The 21,648-nt window shown below is 37.4% G+C and overlaps 1 protein-coding gene across 4 annotated transcripts in view; it reads right to left on the reverse strand.

Annotated features, from left to right (window-relative positions):
• dpyda (dihydropyrimidine dehydrogenase a) overlaps positions 1–21,648 on the reverse strand; it is a 179,251-nt gene that overhangs the window by 156,410 nt on the left and 1,193 nt on the right. For 2 of the 4 annotated variants that reach the window (XM_079863361.1, XM_079863359.1), the window contains exons 2-3: positions 3,910–3,966; positions 3,672–3,782 (exon numbers count right to left, since the gene is read on the reverse strand). In XM_079863361.1, coding sequence (XP_079719487.1) covers positions 3,672–3,782; positions 3,910–3,966 — 168 coding nt within the window. Of the gene's footprint in view, positions 1–3,671; positions 3,783–3,909; positions 3,967–13,674; positions 13,694–21,648 lie in introns of those variants that run through there. The other 2 variants (XM_079863362.1, XM_079863360.1) reach the window with 2 other exon arrangements.

Raw genomic sequence — 21,648 nt, forward strand, 5'->3', positions numbered from 1 at the left:
AACGCAAACTTTTGAAAACGGGTTTCAAAGTGCACGTTTTCGAAAACGGTCTCCATGTAAACAACAAAAACGTGAATCTCTGAAGACGATGACGTCATGCACATGCGTATTACGTGTTCAGTCTGTAGTGTTTCATCACCATCTAATGGCCTGGCAGCAGAAAACAGCGTGTTTAGTCGTTTACAAGGATACGTGTGAATGGGAATCATTTTGACAATGGTGTCGTCTGTTCGCGGAAAACTCAAAGGAAAAACTTCACAGTTTTAAGCATGTCATTGTTGTGTATACGTCAGAGGTGTAAAGTCCAGGGGTCAGAAAGTAAAAGTCCTGCCATATGTTTATTCCACCCATGAACTCAGCCAGATAATTTCACCAATTAGTTCCATCTCCTGGCTGAGAAAATGTGCTAATTAGCAAATCCAGGTGATTGGAACGAAATACTGAGGAGTAATTTTACTTTCTGAACCTGGACTTTACACCTCTGGTAAAAATACCCTAATAGTGTTTTACTGGCACGATCTGAAACTTTGTTAAAAATAAAGCTCATTCACACTTAGGATCAAGTGAGACTTTTATACAACTTGGAACTGTAGAACATCTTGTAATCCTCAGAGGCATCTCTATCTTTTTTTTTGTTGTTGTTCGAGTAATCCTGTGTTTACGTCTCTCTCATATTTACTACTACAGGACATGCCCCAATCGGTGGGCGGGGCTAAAGAGGCAATAATGATAGGCATTGATTTTATGCAAATGAGAATTTCATCACACTATGACATCATGCTGAGGCAAAATCTGAAACTAAGTCATTTTGGGAGCTTGGTTTCAATAAAAGCTGTTTTTGGACTAACAAGGTCGTTTTGAGTATACTGAAACTTTTTGCACCCTAAAAAAAAATGGCGCAACTGTGCAGTGAATTCGCCCCTAAGCTGATTTGCCAGCATTTCGACAACGAGTTGTGTTCACATATGACCTTTAAACGGAATAAATTTTACATTTACAATAAATACCAAGTGAACGCACCTACTGAGGCAACTCACATCTGAAAAGCCTGTTTCTACTCCCACCCTCCCTCCTTGTCTTGCCTAAAACCGATGAAAAAACAAAACAAAAAAAACATTAGCTTTTGCTTCTGGCAGATATACCTGCCCTTCACAGGACCTGGGGATCATAATGCAATCTGGAGACTCATTAAATTGGATTAGACCGTACAGACAGATTATTAAAAGAAAACCATCAGTAAACAGCGGTGTTATCTGCAAAAAACCAAGGGCACTTTAAGTGTGTTTCCACTTCTATCTCCGCATCTGCTGCAAAACTCAGACTTGTGTTTTGTTTGGTAGATTATCTCCAGCCTCAACCTGTGCTATTGAAGCAGAAAGACAAATATTGGTAAGGCTCCGGTCAGCTAATAGCGTCGACTTGAACCGTCCACAAGACGTCGCCTGCAGGGAAAGTGTAGCGAAATCTCCTCACGGACAGTGTGCTACGGGTGCCCTGAGGGGGAGGGGAAGGGAATGCACGGGCACCTGAGTCCTGACGGAGTGAGATAACGGCTGGCTACATGCCACCATATTTTCCCAAGAACTCATTTGGAAACTATAGACACCCGGCACTCATGGATTCCCTGTAAAAACTAAGTTTACAGCCCCTCTGGCATCCGCCACAATTCCGCAGGACAATTATGATCCCGCTTTCGGGGGCCTTACAAAAGTTATTTTAAGGATCACTAAAACGTTCATTGCTTTTCTTTACGAAGAGGATAAATCTGTGGCAGAAGATCCATAAGGAAAATCACGAGCAGCTTCACAGACTCTCTGCACCTCTTACATTTATTGGTGAATTGACAGTGAGAAATGCATCGCATGAGTAAATAGGCAGGCGGAAAGCATTTTGCAGATTTTGCAGCGAATTCTGATTAACAGTATATAAAGGACAACACAAATTTCTATTTCATCCCTTGGCGTGCATGTCTATTTTCAGGGACGTGTCTTGAAAAAGGTACCGAATATATTTGCACAAGCGTAGCACGCAAAAGATACACACGTATACTCCTGATAGAGTAAAATCACACGCCATATGTTCAATCTATAGCACACAGCCTTTATGAATTAAATCAGGCCTGCGATCCATCCCCATTGATTAGAATGATGAATTAGGCAGCTGTACTTAGCAACAGTGCTATCAGCAGGGAGTAGATAATCTCCCCTACAAAACACCTCCATCTTGTTGTGTCTCCACATCAAACAAGCAGGAGGCTCAGTTGCCTTTAAAAAGGACAGACAAGGCATACCGGCCACCTGCCAAAAAACACAAACCCTTCCCGTCGCACGCTGGTCTGGGGAGATATTCGTGAGACTTTGATGGCATGTGCCTGGAATCGTAAGATAATTACGTTTGAGCGACTTGTCTGAGCATGTGTGTTAGCGAGTGTAGCTCACCAACACGTTCTTGTCTAATGATGAAATACCTGCTCACACCCAGGAAGTCAATTGAGCTTGTGTACGTGTGAGCCGGATGTTCATTTTAGTAGTTCTGTTTTTTGATATACACAGAATTAAGGTGAACAAGATAGACAAGAAATGTATTCTACACAAGGCTTAAATGCAGGTGTTCAGTTTTCATAATGTGCATTCTGTGGTAACAGCAGAGCATGCTTTGCACATTTAATATTTTTATGTTAATCTAGTTAGTTCTTACCAGCTGCGATCGCAACAAGCAACGAGCGAGTATCAATATCTGAGTATCAATACAGTGAAATCTATGGAAGGAGAGTAAAAATTTTAATTGTGACCTTATTTATCATAACTCTGATTTTATCTCTCACAATGTGACTTATTTTTATTAAATGAATTAAATGTATCTCCCAATTACTTTAACTTTGAAATGGAAAAAATAGCAAATTAACTATCAACTATTTTTTGATTCTGCTTGTCTGGAGTTATTTCACATTAAATAACAAATCTATTTGACATTTATAATAATGGGTTTGTGTGACATGATTTGCTGTCAATTTTATTTACGTAAATTGATTTAAATTAAAAGGTTGGTGTTAATAAATGATAAACCAAACTAAAATTCTGATAATTTTGCCACTTAGATCTATTAAATGTTATAAATATTGACTTAATGTGACATTATTAATACATTTAATGCGATAATATAATGGAAAATGCCTAATTATTCATTTAATAGTCAGAAATGACAAAAACTTTCTTTCTACAGTCATCAGTATTGATAATGACAATACTAGCATTGGCATTTTTACTCAAATTGTTGCTGATAATATAATTTTAAAGAAAATACAACATAAAATATAATATACATATAGGTATTAAATATGTATTAAATATTAAATTATATTAAAGCACTTTCACTTCCCGCAGGCTTTCAGAGTTTGTTAGTTTAAGACCATGTATGTGGGCAAATACAACTTGAGTTTTTGCGGTTGTGGTGCTGAACGCAGCTGCCGATTTCTCAACAAGGCCAAACGAAAGGTTAAAAAGCAGAAAAACCGAAGAAAGCTAAACAGATGGGTCCAGTGCCAGGAAAGAGCCCATCTAAATCTGGAAACAACACTAAGTTCCTCTTTTCTACGGCTGATTGGTCAGTGAGAGAGCCCTATGGAAGGGCAGGTGAAAAGATGAAGGTTGAGGGTGATGGAGGAGACGCACCTCACAGCCTTTCTCTGCATTTCTTTTCCAGTGTTTTTTCTCCATTTTCTTCGTCACAGTAGAGAGGAGCGCAGCATGAGTCTGGACCCGAGGGTTCAAGGCCAGGATACTCTGAATAGATGAAGAGAGAGAAATAGTCAAGGAACGTTAAGGTAGTTTCATGTTATGCACAACTTGCGATACACAGCGGGTTTTGCTGTGTGTGTGTGTGTGTGTGTGTCTGAGCACTCCCACTCACATTTTTGTACTTGAACAAATGTGAATTGTGAACCTCTGCAAGGACATTTCCAGCGCTCTGGGAAAATAGCACACTTTAAGTTTCACAGCTGAACAATTAAGGGATTTCTGAGGACAAATCAAAAAACATGCCAACAGGCTTTCTTTAAAGAATCAAGAGTGTGTTAGCAGATGCTTGTCATTCCTAAACTAACATCGCTTTACACTGGAGAGATGCAGACAGCTGACCTTCAAACTCAATCACTTTCAAAATACACAACTCTTCTGCAAAAACTTGCACAACCATTCAGACAATGTCAGCTTCCCACGCAGCCGTGTACAAAACATCATGAAAGGATTTTAAAGAATCTTAAGAGGGATATTAGTAGTGTTTGCAAAGGCAGAATCATTATTACTATCGATCTGAACAACCCCTAACCCAAGTATTAAATTTCTATGTTTAATGTATTTATGTTTTATGTGTTAAATTGGTGAATAATTCCTCATGTGCAATATGTGTTATGTCACCAGGAGGAAAGAACCCTTAGAATTACAGGACAGACCTGAAGGAGGGACCTGTAGACACCAGAATATTACCTAAAATACCTTAAATAACAAAAAACACCCGGGACACTGTAGGAATCTAGCAAAATGTTTAAAACAAATCAGAGTGCATTAGCAACAGCATTGCAACTCTACTTCAACCATTCACACCACCCTAACAACCTCATAGTAACACAATAAAAACATTTAGAACATATTATCCACCAATAGCAATGTTATTGCAACTCCCCCACAAATTCAATCTGTTCATCATTTAAAGCGATCGAGTCTCTTCAGAAAATATGGACTAAACCTCTCAATTCATATGGATTAGTTTTATGATCTCTTTATTAAAGTGGTATTTGCGAAGCTGTCAATGAAGATCTTTTCAACAAAAAGACTTTCATTTGAGTTCAGAAGATGAACGAATGTCTTACGGGTTTGGAACGACATGATGGTGAGTAATTAATTGCAGAATTTTATTTTGTGGGTGAACTATCCCTTTAACAAATGCTGTTACAAAATTGTGTGTGGCACATGAGGAAAAAAAAAGACAGACAATAATGTAAATATTTTGTCTCTCACTCTTTCCTGTAGATCACAGGTGTAGTTCAGGCTCTCAGAGTGGCTGGGGTCTACCTGAGGCCACTTCCCTTTAATCAAACCTGAGTGTCTGTCTGTGCCCCTCTCCAGCGCCGCGCCGTTATCGACCCCTCCTCCCCTCTCGTCCTGACAACACACACAGGCTCACACCTCTCCATTACAATCAGGAGTGACCCACTCAGCGCCAGAGCCCAAGTGCTCCTGCAGGCTAGCAGCCAAACCAATACCTAATCACGTCCCGTCTCGTTTCAACACATTCATTCAGATGCATGTACGAAAACACAGCCTTTGTGTTTTTTGACTGGAAGAGCAGATTTTGAAGCCTTTGTAAAATAAATGACATGTGAATGCACAACGGTTGAAATACTGTATATACATTATTAATGCACCAAGTTGCAAGGCAATCATAAACATCCCACAGATCGGCATTTGAAATAAACATTTTTTTTAAAACTGAGATAAATCACATTGTTTTCAAATTAAAAAATAAAATATTATAATTATTTAAAAAAATTTACTCATTTATTTGTAATAAATATAGGCCTAATCAATATAATTTTTAAATATACACTACCATACAAGTCTGTAGTTGGTATGATTTTTTCATGTTTTTTATGTTATGCTTTATTTGATCTAAAATACAGTAAAAAGGTAATATTTAGAAATATTATTAAAATTTACATCATTTATTTCTGAGATACTAAAGCTGAATTTTCAGGATCATTACTCCAGTCTTCAGTGTCACATGATCCTTCAGAAATCATTCTAATATGCTGATTTGCTCCTCCATTTCTTATTAATATTTTCAATGTTAAAAACGGCTGCTTAATATTTTTGTGGAAACCATGATACATTTTCTTCAGGATTCCTTGATGAATAGAAACAGCATTTATTTGAAGTAGAAATCTTTTGTAACATTATGAAAGTCTTTACTGACACTTTTTAATCAATTTAATGCATCCTTGCTGAAAAAAAGTGTTAGGCAAATTGGTTTTTTTTTTTAAATCCCCAAACTTTTGAACGGTAGTGCACTGTATCAGCCAAGGAGGGTTTATATAGAACTATGTGTCTATATATGAACAAAATTATTTTAAATGGTGTTGGTTTAGCATATAATGTGTAATTACTAAGTGCTTCTATTCCTTTTATTGTTTTAAGACTCTTTTGATGATGTCATTTTCTTGCATGTTTCCCCGCTTAATAGTTCTGAAAGCACCATAAAGGATCCTTCTCTTTTTTTTAAGTTCCTCAGTCACTTTGAGATATTTTTCTTTCTTTTTCAACCTTTCCCAACAACATCGGCGACCAACCTCAATTAGTGTCCCGCAGGCAATGTGACAACACATGAAGCTTCGTCTTTTAATATTTTCACAGTAGGCTAGATGAAAGTCTATTTCATACAGAGGTATAAGATGTTAAAAGGGCCCGCAGACGTTCGGGAACCCGCCTCTCTCCCGCGGCGCTCGACTCGACTGCCTCTACAAACGTCCCGCTCTTCCTAAAGCCAGACATCAGCCTATTAATATTTTAATTTCACACCTAATAAAATGTAGTTAAAGCACAGTGTGAGATACAGGCCGAAACAATAAAAATCCACCTCTTCGGGTTTTATTGTGTGTTACGGACAACATTACTTATCCATTTTCATATAGTGTGCAGAAGGAAAGCTAATATGTTCTTTGGGGCCAAGCCTATAGGTAAACCTGGAGCTAATAACAAGGTCATTCGTCGGAAAAACAAATCCTAACGGGATTCGGCGACTTTGATCAGTCGCAAAACAACTAACCTCCACATTTCTTACTATTTCAGTTTGTCCTCCATGTTCGTTCTGTGGCAAAGTCGCCAAGTTCATAAGCAGGACTTAATACAAGGCCTGCCATAGAAACACAACGTTTGTTTGAGGTCGTATGAAGGATTAGAAATGATCAAACACAATTAGCAACGGCTAACCAATGGGAGGACAGGACATGGGAAAGTCTTTACTTTATTAATTAAGAAACGTTCTCCGCACAAAACGACGCCAGTGATCAGATCAACCAGAGGCGGTCAATAAACAAACAGCTAAGAAGAGCTTAAACCGTGATGTTAGAAAAGTACATTCAAGAACATTTGCATAACAGATAAATGTAATTAATTATGGCAATGCCATTCCCTGGAACGATTCACGGAAGCTTAAAAAGCTTTTTTACAGAAGATGTGAATGTTTTTTTTTTTTTTTTTTTAATACGAAAATATTTTATATCTTTAAAATAAAAAATACAATGTGACAAAAAAGACAAGACAAAAAAAAATTGACAAATAAAATAAGACAATCATATTAAAAAGACAAAATAAACAAAACAAGACATAAAACAAAATACGGCAAAATAAAATTAGACAAAAATGACAAGACAATAAAATAAAACAATTGAATAAAAGACAAAATAAACAAAAAAGACATCAAATAAAATAAGACAAAATAAATGTAGTTTGTCTCATTTTATTTTATCTTCTTGAATGCCTTATTTTAATGCTATATTTTAACCACAGCATATCAACAATGTTCTTGTTTGTTTATTTGATGTCTTATTTATTTTATTATTTTATTTTGTCTCTCAAGACAAGATTAAACAAGACAATAAAATAAAATAAAATAAATATTCTCAGAAAATAATAGAGTTGATATGCTGTGTTTAAAATACACAAATAAAATAAAATAAAATAAAATTGTTTAAATAAAAAAAACATTCGCGTCTTCTTAAATTTGCTTTGGAAGGTTCAACTAAATATAGTAAGCAAAGAAGCTATTTTGAGACCAAATCCTTGTTTCCAACTTGATATTGACCCTCTCTCCTCAAGTGGAAAGTGTACAAGAGAAACAGATGTATGCTGGAACTGGGCTAAGGAAAACGCTAATGATGTCTGACAGATGTTATTCTGTCTCTCCACAGACCGTTTAGATCTAGAAAGAGAAGACACTACCTGTGTAGTAGACACTACTCTACAACAGGCAACCACCATTCATACCAAAAGAGTTCACTGATCTTAGTCTGACAGTCTAAAAACTGAAAATGTGACAGTCTACTTTGTTTGCACAGAAAACAACAGCATGAACATTCTGCTAAACTTCTAATTTTTGTGTTCCACAGAAAGAAAATCAGTTTTGGAATGACATGAGGATCTTGGTAAACTATACTCGTCAGAGTATACAAACGTCAGAAGGACTCTTCTCTGTGATGTCAAGACACCAATGAGATCGACGCCGCGCATTAAATGAAACATGCATTCATACATCCCAATCAATACTACAGTACACACTGCAGGGCAGCATTCGCATCTTAAAACATCCTTCCACAAGAGAGCAGATGTATCTTTAGGGCTCACAAGGAAAACACCATTCAGATTTAGAGTATAAACACAAATACTGTAAAAGCTAAGCACTGGGCGTTCGCTCGCTCGCTCGCTCGCTCGCACAAACATCCAGGAGGCTTGTCGCTCCCCAGACAAAACGCTCTCCGCAGCCCAGCTGATAAATGCCAGAGACGCAGACAGTCTGAGTCAGGCATGGATTTTTGCAGTTATTCAGCAGTCCTTGAGGATCCGAAGCCAAACAGGGGCTAAGTGTGTTATCAAACAATATTTAAAACAAAAACCGACTGCGTTCCCCCGTCGTATGCATGACCTTTGCAGTTGAAGAGGGCCGCAAGGATGCCAGCGCTGACAGGCCTTTCCGCGCAGGGCCCATCTGCATGTCTTGGACGGTTCCGCGGGGGAGCCGCTGCGTCTGTTTTTATCACTCTCCACTGATCACGCAGCCCAAACAGATGGAAGATCAATAACCAGCGCTGCCCAGCCACATCAGGCAAACTGCAGCCCCTCGGAGAAAATCAGATAGGGAGTCTCTGTGATGGACAACGGGAAATGGCAAATCAAACTCAGCTGCAAGTGCTAATTAATGTTGGGCTCAGTCAGGCCTGGATTGTATTCTCCACCAAAGTGCATATGGAGCAAACTACTTCCTGTAATACAAATGCACTTGGGAAGTTCCGACAAAAAGCCACAATTAGCCCACACAATGACAAAAGCTTTTTTCTGTCGTACGTACCGTGGGTAATCATTAGTGAATATACCAGCATTACTTGTACGCAACCTGCATGCATAATGCTCTAAAATATTTTTTAATAAATAATAAATAAATGATTTGTATAAAGTTTGACTCATTTAAATGTGTTGCCCTATTGTATATAACAAATTAATATTAGTAAAATAGGCCGATAAGATAAACATTTTCCACCATATTTCATGAAGACTCAGAAACGTGGGTGTGTTTGAGAATAAATTTATATATATATATATATATATTAGGGCTGTCAAAAGATTAAAGTTTGTTTTTAATAATATATGTGTGTGTACTGTGTATAATTAAATTTGTATATATAAATACACACACATGCATGTATATATTTAAGAAAAATGTGTTATTTATATATAAAAAAATTATATTTATATATAATATAAACTATATAAATATATATACAGTATATGTATGCAAATATTTCTTAAATATATACATGAATGTGTGTGTATTTATATATACAAAATAATTATACACAGTACACACACATATATTATGTAAACAAAAACTTTTATTTTGGATGCGATTAATCGCGATTAATCTTTTGACAGCCCTAATATATATATATATATATATATATATATATATATATATATATATATATATATATATATATATATATACACACACACACAAAGTTTAAGTTGTTATTCACTAAAAATCTGTCCCACTAGACACATAAGGACAAATAATGTTTGTTTGCCATTCCTGACCTCAAACCTGATGAATATGAGAATATCACAACATACCTGTTCAAAATTGGGGTCGGTAAGATTTTTTTTGGGGAAATCTCTCACCAAAGCTGCATTTAATCAAAATACAGTAATAACAGTAATATTGTGAAACATTAATACAATTTAAATTACATTTAAAACGAATATATTTTAAAAATGCTATTTATTTCTCTATAGAACTGGATTTTCAGCATCATTACTCCAGTCTTCAGTGTCACATGATCCTTCAGAAATCATTCTAATATGCTGATTTGATGCTCAAGAAACATTTCTTATTATGATCAATGTTGAAAACAGTTGTGTTGCTTAGTATTTTTGAGAAAACCATGACACTTCTTTTCAGTATTATTTAAAAAAAAACTATCATATGGCTTCAGAAGACATGGAATATAGCGGATGCGTCGTATGGACGTCATATATGGTGATTTTGTCATTTTTGGAGCATGAAAACCTCCTGGTCAACATTCACATACATTGTATGTATGCACAAAGGCAGCATTAATATTCAAATAAAAATTCTAAGAAAGTCATATGGGTTTAAAATGACTTAAGGCGAGTAAATTAATGAAATTTTTGTTCAAAGTAGCTATTCCTTAAACGCACTGATGGACTGGCAAAATATTAATCTACAATTTGGCTGGGTGCATGTATCCTGCTTTTTTCCCCCCTTCTTCTAGTGCTGGTTTAAATGTGGTGACACATGCTTGAAACATTTATATGGCTATTAGCAGAGCAGCTGGTACTGCCCTTTTGCCGTCTAATCAATAACAGCACCATATTGTGCAATAAATTACATTCACCGTCCTCTTGCAGCACACCAGACAACCTCCAATGCCTCAGTATGCATGAGGCGCTCCTGTACTTAGCGTATGGTGCGAACATGCAGCTAAAATTTAAGTCTATAACACCTTTATCCCCTTGAACAGGAAATAATTTAAAGCTAAAAAAGGTGGAGAATAACTAAACATCAGCTGGCAAGTTGCCACCCTGTTCTGTCTTTGGCTTGGATCAATAGGGGAATTTCCACATATTGATCTACCGTTAGCGAAATAAAGATCAGCAGTATCAAACACAGGCTTTGAATATAATTTGCTCTCCCATAAGATTCGGAACAGTATATGAGACACGGATTCGCATAACACATCAAATTCTCAACTGGGCTGAAGTACAATGGAACAAAATATTTAGTCCACTTGAAAACTTGAAAATAATCAAATATCGCTGGCAGAGAGAGAGCCATAGTACACTGTGCACTTTATAATACATAATGCATGTCATATAGATTCTCAGGAATATCATTTAGTTGCCAAGTGTGTAACTGTAGTACTGATGTACTGAACAGCACATTATTTGACTGAACTTTGCTTAGTGTTTAATGCTAAATACATTTTAAAATAAAACAGTTTTATTTTTACATTTGCTTTCTTAGGAAAACTGGCCAATTTAAATAGAATTTAAAAAAATAATTCTATCTATTCTAGATATTTTTGCAGTGAGCATTCAACCACCCAAAACATTTAAAATGTAGTAGGGTTGGCACAAAACATGTCTTGATACAGAAAATTTAATTTCTGTAAAAGTTTAGCATTAATGTTTTCAAATTGAATTGAACTGAATTGAATATAGCTTTAATGTCATTGTATACTTGTATTTAACAAAATGAATAATGCTACACTAAACTAAGTCATTTTGGCACAAATTGCACTATTTCCTGAGAATTATGTCATTTTAAAAATATGATTTCTTTAAATTTGAGAAGTAATGTTTTCAGACAAATAATAATAACAATAATAATCATTTCAAAATCCAGATTTTTGGGGGGCTTCAAAGAAAGACTTAATTTTAACACATTTTTAACATCTTTTTAATTAGCTAATTAATGTACTGTCATCAGACTATGTTTACAAATCATATCTATGCTAAAATATACTGAATCACTGAAAGTAATAAAGAACTGTTATCCTTCATGTGTATTACATCTGTCAATAAAACGACTGGAGATTGGATCAATTCAGTTAAATAAAGGAGCTTGTGAGTGATTTAGCATTTGTCTTCAGGTTATGCGTGTCTACATCAGAGGGACTCGCATAACCTTGGACCTTTCAAAACAATACATTTCAATTCATAAAAAAAGGTCATATGGACTTCAAGTCAGCAACTTTAGAGTAGGAAATTATATTGGAGTCAGGCAGTGAAAGAAAAAGCCTGTTTGACTGACTTTCTCCACCGAGAACAAAACAAAAAAACACATACAGATCACTCAATCCTTCCCCATTGGCGAGGTAGAGAAGGCTGTAAACTTTGCTTGCTGGGAAATGTGGATGGACAGCAAGGGATATGTGGGACTGAACAAAATACAGATTTCGCATGGATGATACAAACATAACACTATCCGCTTTAACTATGATCAAATTATGCTCTAAATTTCCCCTATTGTGTCCCATGAAAAAAAGTCATACAGAATAAGTAAATGATGACAGAATTTTTATTTTTAAAGGTGAACTATTCCTTTAAGGCAATCTGAGCTATTTGTTTCTCCCCTATCCGTCCTGCAGAGGGCGTCTTTAGGTGCCAGTCAATAGCATATGAATTGTTTACTCTCTCTCTCTCTGCGCCAGCTAGACCAACCTGCCAGCCTAAAAAACGAATAAACCCTCCCCTGAGCCTGTCAATCAACATCCTCAGCCACTCACAGAGCAGCATCAGGCACGTCTGGTCCACTCCTCTTGTGAGGCGGTTTAATTCGGTAATGGCCAATATGCGCCAGAGCCTCATTATGCAGCATTTGAAATGGTCCCTGGCCATGTTGAGGCTCGAAAAACAATTAGCAGAGAAACAGAAGGGAAATGAACTGTAAAGAATCAGGGCTTGATGACCGAGGCTTTATCTGCTCTCAGTGGAGGAGAAACAGAGAAAGAGAGAGAGAGAGAGAGAGAGAAGGGGGATTGGGAAAGAAAAAAAGAAAAAAGGTTGAATATGCCACATGCTTCTCGGGTGTGTAAACGAGCCGGCTGGCCTGAGGGAGCCTGGGCGATGAACTCCGCTGAGGGGGATTGAGTTTGCAGACAGAGATTGCAGCAGACAGAGGGGTCACATGTGATCAGGTGAACGTGTACGGCCCCCCTCCAGGAGATCGGAGGAAGAGTGAATTGTGAGATGGAGGGGCGGCCAGGTAAGTGCTGGCTTTGCAGAAGGTTCTCTGCTTGCATTCAAGGGAAGATGGCTCTGTGACAAACCCCTCCGTACCATCTCTGCTGTACTGATTGATTACAAGAGCAGTCTGACCCAACCCTGGCAGAGGTGCAATTACTGATCCACCACTGCACCAAACAACACACACCGCACAGGCCCGCCTTCATCTGAAACAGAGACGGCAATCAAAATACAACACACAGCAGGGTGGAAACAAAGTCCCTTTGAGGCCAGTCGGTTCACTCAACCGCATACATATACAAATCTGAAAATCTATGTTTCAGTAACTTAATAAATGAGCGTCGCATGCATTGATCCATATCTATTCACTTTTTCCCTCCCCTTAGACCAGGGGTGTCCAACCCTGCTCCTGGGTTTAGAGTTTAGCTCCAACCCCAATTAAACACACCAGAACCAACTAATCAAGGTCTTGTATACTAGAAACTTCCAGGTAGGGGTGTTGAGGCAGGCTAGAGCTAAACTCTGCAGGACAGTGGCTCTCCAGGACTGAGTTTGGACACCCCTGTCTCTGGAGGAATATAGCATCTTTGCGGCAACCTTTGCTGCAAATGTTAAAGGGGATGTATCATGAAAATCTGACCTTTTTCGTGTTTAAGTGCTATATTCGGGTCCCCGGTGCATCTACCAACCCAGAAAACGTGAAAAGTGACAACCCAGTAACTTTGTTTTGGTAAGCCTTTCTCTGCAAGCATGTCAAAAAATAAGCCGATCAGATTTCGATCCCCTTCTGACACAGGAAGGGGATCTTATTATAATATTACCACCCCTTAATCTGCACGTTTCCACCCACGGTCCCGCCATTTGGTTTTTGCAAGCGACAACAGTGTAATCAGTTCTAATGCAATGGCAAAAGTTTGAGTAAAGCATGCAAACTGTTCTGTCTTTGGCTGCACAGACGAGCACACAACACTATTTGACCAAAAAATGTCACAGCCAGTGGTGTAAGGGGGGGGGGGGGGGGGGGGGGTACTAATACAATGCTAAATCAGATATATGTACAATAACAATTTGAGGAAAAAAATAAACATTACGATGTCTAGAAATCAATTTCAATAGTAACGTTACATTGGGTTTAATTAGTCTTTTAATGAGATCTGCTAATATTGTAAGTGCCGAGAATTTTCGCGTTTGAGTTCTTCAATGGTCTAGTGGTAGATCTTATGCCAAGTGTGTCAGAGGTTACGGGTTCTAATCCGCACTTGTATAGATTTTTTTTTTCATCAAATCCGAATATGTTCATCAGTGGTTGTATATCAAGAAGGGACACGTTTGTGTGCATTTTGTTTTGTGATTTCACCGGAACAAATAGAGAGTCTCCGCAACGGCGATAGATTGAAGAGCGCATCCATGTGAAGACTGCGCGAGCCACAAGGGAACACTGTTTCCATGCACATGATGGCAGCGGCAACAAGCGCTCAGCTTGATTTAAAAAACAACACATTTTAGCTCTAGATCGTCTCTTATTTAATAATGAAGTAAATTAATGCTCTGCTAGTTAAAGGGGTGGTTGATTATGATTTCACTTTTCTAACTTTAGTTAGTGTGTAATGTTGCTGTTAGAGCATAAACAACATCTGCAAAGTTACAACGCTCAAAGTTCAAAGCAAATGAAGATATTTGCTTTTAAAGAAATCGTTTTTTTAAGGACTACAACAAAGGCTGGTAGGGACTACACAAACTTCCTCCTGGGTTAGTGACATCACTAACCCTAACATTTACATAAACCCCGCCCCCGGGAACACACAGTCCATGTTGAGAAGAGGAAGAGTTGTTGTAATAAAGCACATTTGTGTCTGCTCAAGCCGTCTCATCCGTCTTTTCACATGCAATACAGTACGTAACACAACTGCAATAGTATGTCACTCTGTACACATCTTACAACAGTTCCCACACAAGCGATTTTATAGATTATCATGACTGAATATGCTAATTGAAGATAGTTAACTCCACATCAGCGACATAAATTCATCAACTAACCATTGAGAAACGTCCTGTTGCAATCTACATGTTGTCACTTCTTCTAGAGTCTCTCCATTGTTGTCCGACTCCAGACATAAAAGGCAGAACAGTTTCTGACATTTTAGTGCATGTCTGTGTGAGGTAATCTGAGCTTCTAACACACACGAGCTCTTGAAGCTCCGCCCTCTGTGCTGGGAGCAGCAGCTCATTTGCATTTAAAGGGACACACAAGAAACGACGCGTTTTTACTGACCCTCAAAAAGGGACCATTTTCAAATATCTGTGGGGTATTTTGAGCTAAAACTTCACATACACACTCTGGGGACAACAGAGACTTTTGTAAAAAGGGGCATTATACCACCCCTTTAACTGGAGATGTTTTATTTATTTGTATTAGGTACATCCGTGCCTCATAATCCGCCTATGGTCACAGGTGCGTCTAAAAGTTGCAACCTCTTCCTGGGTCTCTCCGTAAGGCTGCACTCCACTACTGGTTATTTCTGAGATTTTGGAGGATTGAGATTCGCTTGTTTTGTTATTGCCGCAGTATCCGAACCTCGTGTATAGGATCGGCCCTGTTCTGAATGGGGGCGGGGAGAAGCAGTTAATTTGCATTTAAAGGGACACACACAAAAACGGCGTGTTTTTGCTCACACCCAAAAAGGGGCAAATTTGATAAGCTATAATAAATTATCTGGGGGGTATTTTGAACTGAAATTTCAGGCACATTCTGAGGACACCATGCATTTATATTACATCTTGTGAAAAGGGGCATAATATGTCACCTTTAATAATCTTTTATGCCACAGACTTGTAACAGGATTTCAGTTCATCATATGTTCTGATAAATGGCACAAATACCAGTTGCACACGTACTAGCTGATAAAATAACGGAAGCATGATTTTTGGACTAATGTCTGCCTGTAGGCGACCTCACCTCGCACAGCAGGGCCGCAGCTGATGCGTCTGTGTGGTAAACTGGTGCAAATTGTACTCAAAACATCCAACATTTATTCCTGATGCAAAATTTCCATCTGCATCGTGCAGGGGGTAAACAGAGCGAGGGAGATGTGAAATGTTTTGCAGCTACAGTCTTATGTTTAAAAAGCAGAGCGCTTGCAGCCTCAGTGATTTGCAATAACATGCAAGCTTTTCGAGTGGCCAACTATTTCCATAAAATTTCATTTGCATTTTATTTTGGAGCAATCCCCTGTCAGCGTTCCAGACGTCTGATGAGAGCGCAGGCCGGCAGAGGCGCAGAGGTCTGCCAGCGGAGTCATACCTCTTTGTTTAAATGCTGTATTGCTGTGGGTTTTTTAATGAACTCTAATAGCAGTCCAGGAGGATTTTAATTAATCTACATGTGCGCACAAAAGGGCCCCACATTTAGCGCTTTCAGAAGTGCGGATGGATATTAAAATAAGACATCTGACAGAACTGCAGAAAAATTGAGGATTTAATTGCTCCAGAGATGGCAATTATTACGAGATTTAGAAAGCCATTTTCAATGGCAGACAGGAGTCATTTAGTCCCAGTCTTAAGTGCAGCGAAAACCCGAAGGTCACGTCAGTGTTGTCATTACGGCCTGAATAAAGATGCTAATGAAGGGCTTGACTTACTCTCCTCTGCTCTCCATAAAGGTTGCATTAGTGTCAGCCGGCATGAAGACATGGCCATTTTTACTCGTATTAACATGCAACGAGTTTTAGAACGAAAGCCAAATGCTAAACATTTTCCACCTTGCGTAGTGAAACCAACACCAGTATGTTCACTATCAACCCGACTGCCGATGCAAGGTAGGTACCATGAGCAAAATCGCATTAAAGGGATAGTTCACCCAAAAATGAAAATTCTCATGTCGTTCCAAACTCTTAAGACTTTCGTTCATCTTCGGAACATAAATGAAGATCTTTTTGATGAAATCTGAGAGCTTTCTGTCCCTCCATTGACAGCTTTGCAACTACCACTTTGACACTTCAAAAAGTTCCTAAAGAGATCATAAAACTAATCCATATGAATTGAGCGGTTCAGTCCAAATTTTCTGAAGATACTCCATCGTTTTATATGATGAACAGATTTAATTTAGGCTTTTAGTTCATTGATCAGCAAACATAAACAGAAGCTCAACCGAACCTGCTTGACAAGAGAGAACAAACCTCTTGTGGAAGCTCAAACGTGCTGCGTAACACATGAGAATGAACCTCATTAGTTCTTGCTGAAGCTCAAACATGCTGTGTAACACGAGAATAAACCTCATTGGTTCTTGTGGAAGCTCAAATGTGCTGTGTAACACATGAGAATAAACCTCATTAGTTCTTGCTGAAGCTCAAACATGCTGTGTAACACGAGAATAAAACTCATTGGTTCTTGCGGAAGCTCAAATGTGCTGTGTAACACATGAGAATGAACCTCATTGGTTCTTGCTGAAGCTCAAACATGCTGTGTAACACGAGAATGAACCTCATTGGTTCTCTTGAGCTTCCGTTTACCACGACTGATGTGTGAGTTGATGAATGTTTATATGTGAATAAAAGCTTAAATTCAATCTGTTCATCATCATGTCTCTTCAGAAAATTTGGACTAAACCGCTCAATACATGTGGATCAGTTTTATGATCTCTTTATGAACTTTTTTGAAGCATGAAAGTGGTAGTTGCGAAGCTGTCAATGGAGGGACAGAAATCTCTCAGATTTCATCAAAAAGATCTTCATTTGTGTTCCGAAGATGAAGGAAAGTCTTACGGGTTTGGAACGGCATGAGGGTAAATAATCACAGAATTTAAATTTTTTGGTGAACTATCCCTTTAAAGTCGGCAGTTAAATAACAGCTGTAGCCATAATTGGGGTTTCAGCCACTGAAAAAAGGGTTTATTTAGTGTTTTACTAGAAATACATGTATATACACAATTTTACATAGTACATATTACAAAGTACAATTTTACATCATACAGGTAGAATTTAAGTGTATATTTAGATACTGTATACTTTGTAGGTCAAGATCTACCGCTGTCATCTTCCTCCACAAAAACGTTAAACACTTAAGATTTCAGTGCATGATTGTCACTCAATACTGTAAAACTCACAAAAACGTCTACTCAACAATTGGAGATATATCCTCTATATTAGACACATACTTGCCAAAGTCTAATTCAGAAAATGGAGGGGAGCAAATTGACCATGGCTAAAGTAAATGATGCCAATGCTCTTTAAATTTTCTTAACATTACAAAAATATGAAATTCAGCAGTACTTCTTAAACTATCCACTACACTAGTGAAATACTACTAAGAGAGGGAAAAAAGGGTTTATATAGCAGTTATCAAGAAGAGGTGAGTGGGGCAGGGTTTTGCAAGCGGGGTTCTAGAAGCCCTGTGGGTTCATGAGTTAATGAAAAGATGATTAAGTAAATCGAATGTGACATTAAAATAAACAAATGGGGCTGTGTAATTAATCTAAATAAAACTGAAATAGGGATATATCTTATCAAGGGTTGGGAATCAAAAATCGATTACGATTCTGGAACCTACACTTAAAGGCACAATATGTAACTTTTTTGCTTTAAAAATAGCAAAAATCACTATATCTATGTTATTTTTTTTTTTAGTTGTGTACTTTCATTATCCCGACTGTTTCCAACAACTTTCAAACCAGGAGAAATTTGTAATTTAATTCGAAGACACGTCACATTTCTTTATTTCTGTTTTGTCGCCGTCAATGGCGTCATATCCGCGTTGTCCCTGGTTTCCGCTCGTATTGCCATAGCAACCAGAGCTCTCTGATAGTAACCAAGGCGACAGAGTAGTTCGCAATGTCTATCTGCACGCTGTTGTTGTTTCGTTCAAACATTATGGACCATGGCAAGTAGACTTTGGATAAAAAAGGAGAACTAAAACGAGAATCAATATCAGCGCAGTGTTTTCGAGCAAATATTGCGTCATCAAACTACGCCTTTGTTATTGTAAGAGGCTAGCGACCCCTAGCGGCGAAAAAAATTACATACTGTACGTTTAAGGTTAGGAATCGATTCCGCTTATTGCTTCCTTTGTGCAAATTTTAATGTTATTTTAAACCATTCAGGTGCAAGGAGACGTGAAAGAAAACTGAATTTGGTATATGTGCGCTGCTGCTTTGTTAGGAACATAGAATGCCGCCTCTCATAGAATGCGTGAATACTGAAAGTTCTCTTTCGCTTCTTACGTTTGAATGGACAAATTCACACAAATTAAGTCAAAATATCCTTGTGAACACAGTCTGCTTTGTCTTAAGTGAAGAAAAAAAAGACATGTGTATCAGTATTGGATCAGTGCATTCGGTCTTAAAGAGACAGCAGCCTAAGTCATGTTGATCAAACAACAAAAGAAAAAGAAAATCACTCACTGATCTTGACTGAATAACCTTTGTAACTTTAATAAGGATTAATCTATATTATTTTATTTATAATAAGAAAACTATGCAATGGTTTTTTTTTTTTTTAATTTGATTACATTTCGATTTCTGTACCTGAAATTTGTTCAGTTGTATTTATTTGTGCTATTGCTAATTGCTAAAAAAGTTTGAGAAAGTTTGGTTTAGATGAAGTAGGCTATCTCTGTGATGAACTGTACATCAATAAATCACAACAATCTCGTGCTATGAGCACTGCCATTGATACAGCAGCAGAAGGTATTTTAAGCTATGCTATTTGCTGCTTCTTTTCAAACGTGGAAGTGTGATAAAGGCACGACAGGCTATATAAATTCTCTAATGTGGATAAAGGCATTTTTGTACACGTCACTATACATACAACATATGTCCTTATTAGGAAAAAATATGTAGTTTTAACGAGAAATATATGTTGTTTTAAAGACATAACATCTCGTTATTACAAGAAAATATATCATTAAAACGACATAACATCTCGTTAAAAAATAATATGTTTGTGACAGCAATGCGCCACCGCATTTTGCGGTGAATGCATTTGTAAATGCGCCATTTACAAAATAGAGTAAATCCCCTTTAGAATGTAACATGGCGCATCAAAAAAATATTAGATTGATTACATCGTTAAGGTGGTGACAAGTGACTGTTAAAAAATGTATTTGTCACTGAATCATTCATTCAAGAGATTCATTCAAAAAACACTGATTCTTACAGTAATGAAACAAGTGAAGTATTTATGAATGAGTCATTGAATCATTCATTCATTCAAATGTTGTCAAATCAGACAATTAGAGAATGTCTTAAAAAGTTAGTTTATAACATTTCAGTTTAAACTTGTAAGAGTAATAATTCTACTACTTATTCTCATTGGCTGTGTTATCAATCATTTATAGTAAATATTGTAAAAGTTTACAATCTCTAGATGTTTAATCAAGTTATGTTGAGCCTTTGTCCCAATTCTTAAATCTAAGTGTAAGAGCCAATGTTTTGCCACTGATAAACATTATCACTTGGCACACAGGCCTTTAATACGTATTTGCAAATCCTAACCTCATAAACATTGACTTACAATACAGCCACATTTTGAGTTGATACTTAACATCAGACGCTTTAGAGTTTTCTATAAAATCATATTTGCGATTTTAGCTCTGTCACCATTCACTGTCAGATATCCTATTGCAACTTGATGAAAGAAAGATAAAAGATAAAGTTAAAAAGCAGTCAGTAACATTGACTAAACGTCAGTAGAAAATCATGAGAATCTCACTAAACCGTTAGCACACAGGGCCAGAACAGGTAACAGTGAAACACAGTGAAGGCTTCCCTTTCTTGTACTGTAGATTGTCCTGCTAACTGGTATAAACTGACATGTGATTCTCACATGGCTAGTACAGCTTATTAACCACATGGTTGTGAGATGCATTACAGCATTGCACTCTGCAACTAAGACCTAACTAACCGTATAATAACTGGGAAATTGGATTATCTGGACATGCCATTAATTCCTGTGTTCACTGCTTCGTGGATCACAATACTCTTTTACAAAAATGAGAGCTGAATGGCAAATAAATGCAGCTGTCTATGGCACAACCCTTAAGGCATGCATGTATCATTAAAACACTTCAAAATAGTTTTAAAAGGAATCCTATATACCACTGAAATGATTGCTATTCTGAACTATTCTGCTGTGCTTCAACACTTTTCCATAACACACAGCATTTCTATTTAACTAGTGGAAATGATTTTTTTATGGCAGCATTCCAAGAATACTTTCCTGATCCTAACAACCAGTATCCACACACACACACACATATGTTCAAAACAGCATACTACTCTCATTGTTTTTCAAGTATGCATACTGTGCGCAATAAGTGAACTTTCTGCACAGAATTGACTTAACTGCATTTGTCAAACTAACTGACAGGCGACTTGAATATTTGTTTGCATACTTGCCTGCATACTCTGTAAAGAATGGTTGATGCCTTCATGGGGAAAAAAAGTCAAATTTGTGTCAAATTTCAGAAATGTGCATTAGGCCTTGAAGTGTAAATGTAGCCTAATAGACCCGATTCTGTCTGTAATGATGTTAATATTAATCAAGCCACTGTATTAACAATAAACTTCTTTGTTTCTGATTGTTAACTTCAACATTTACATTAAAAACTTACAGCAAAGTTT

This window comes from Squalius cephalus (genome assembly GCF_949319135.1).
Source record: "Squalius cephalus genome assembly, chromosome: 25".
Lineage (NCBI taxonomy): Eukaryota > Metazoa > Chordata > Actinopteri > Cypriniformes > Leuciscidae > Squalius > Squalius cephalus.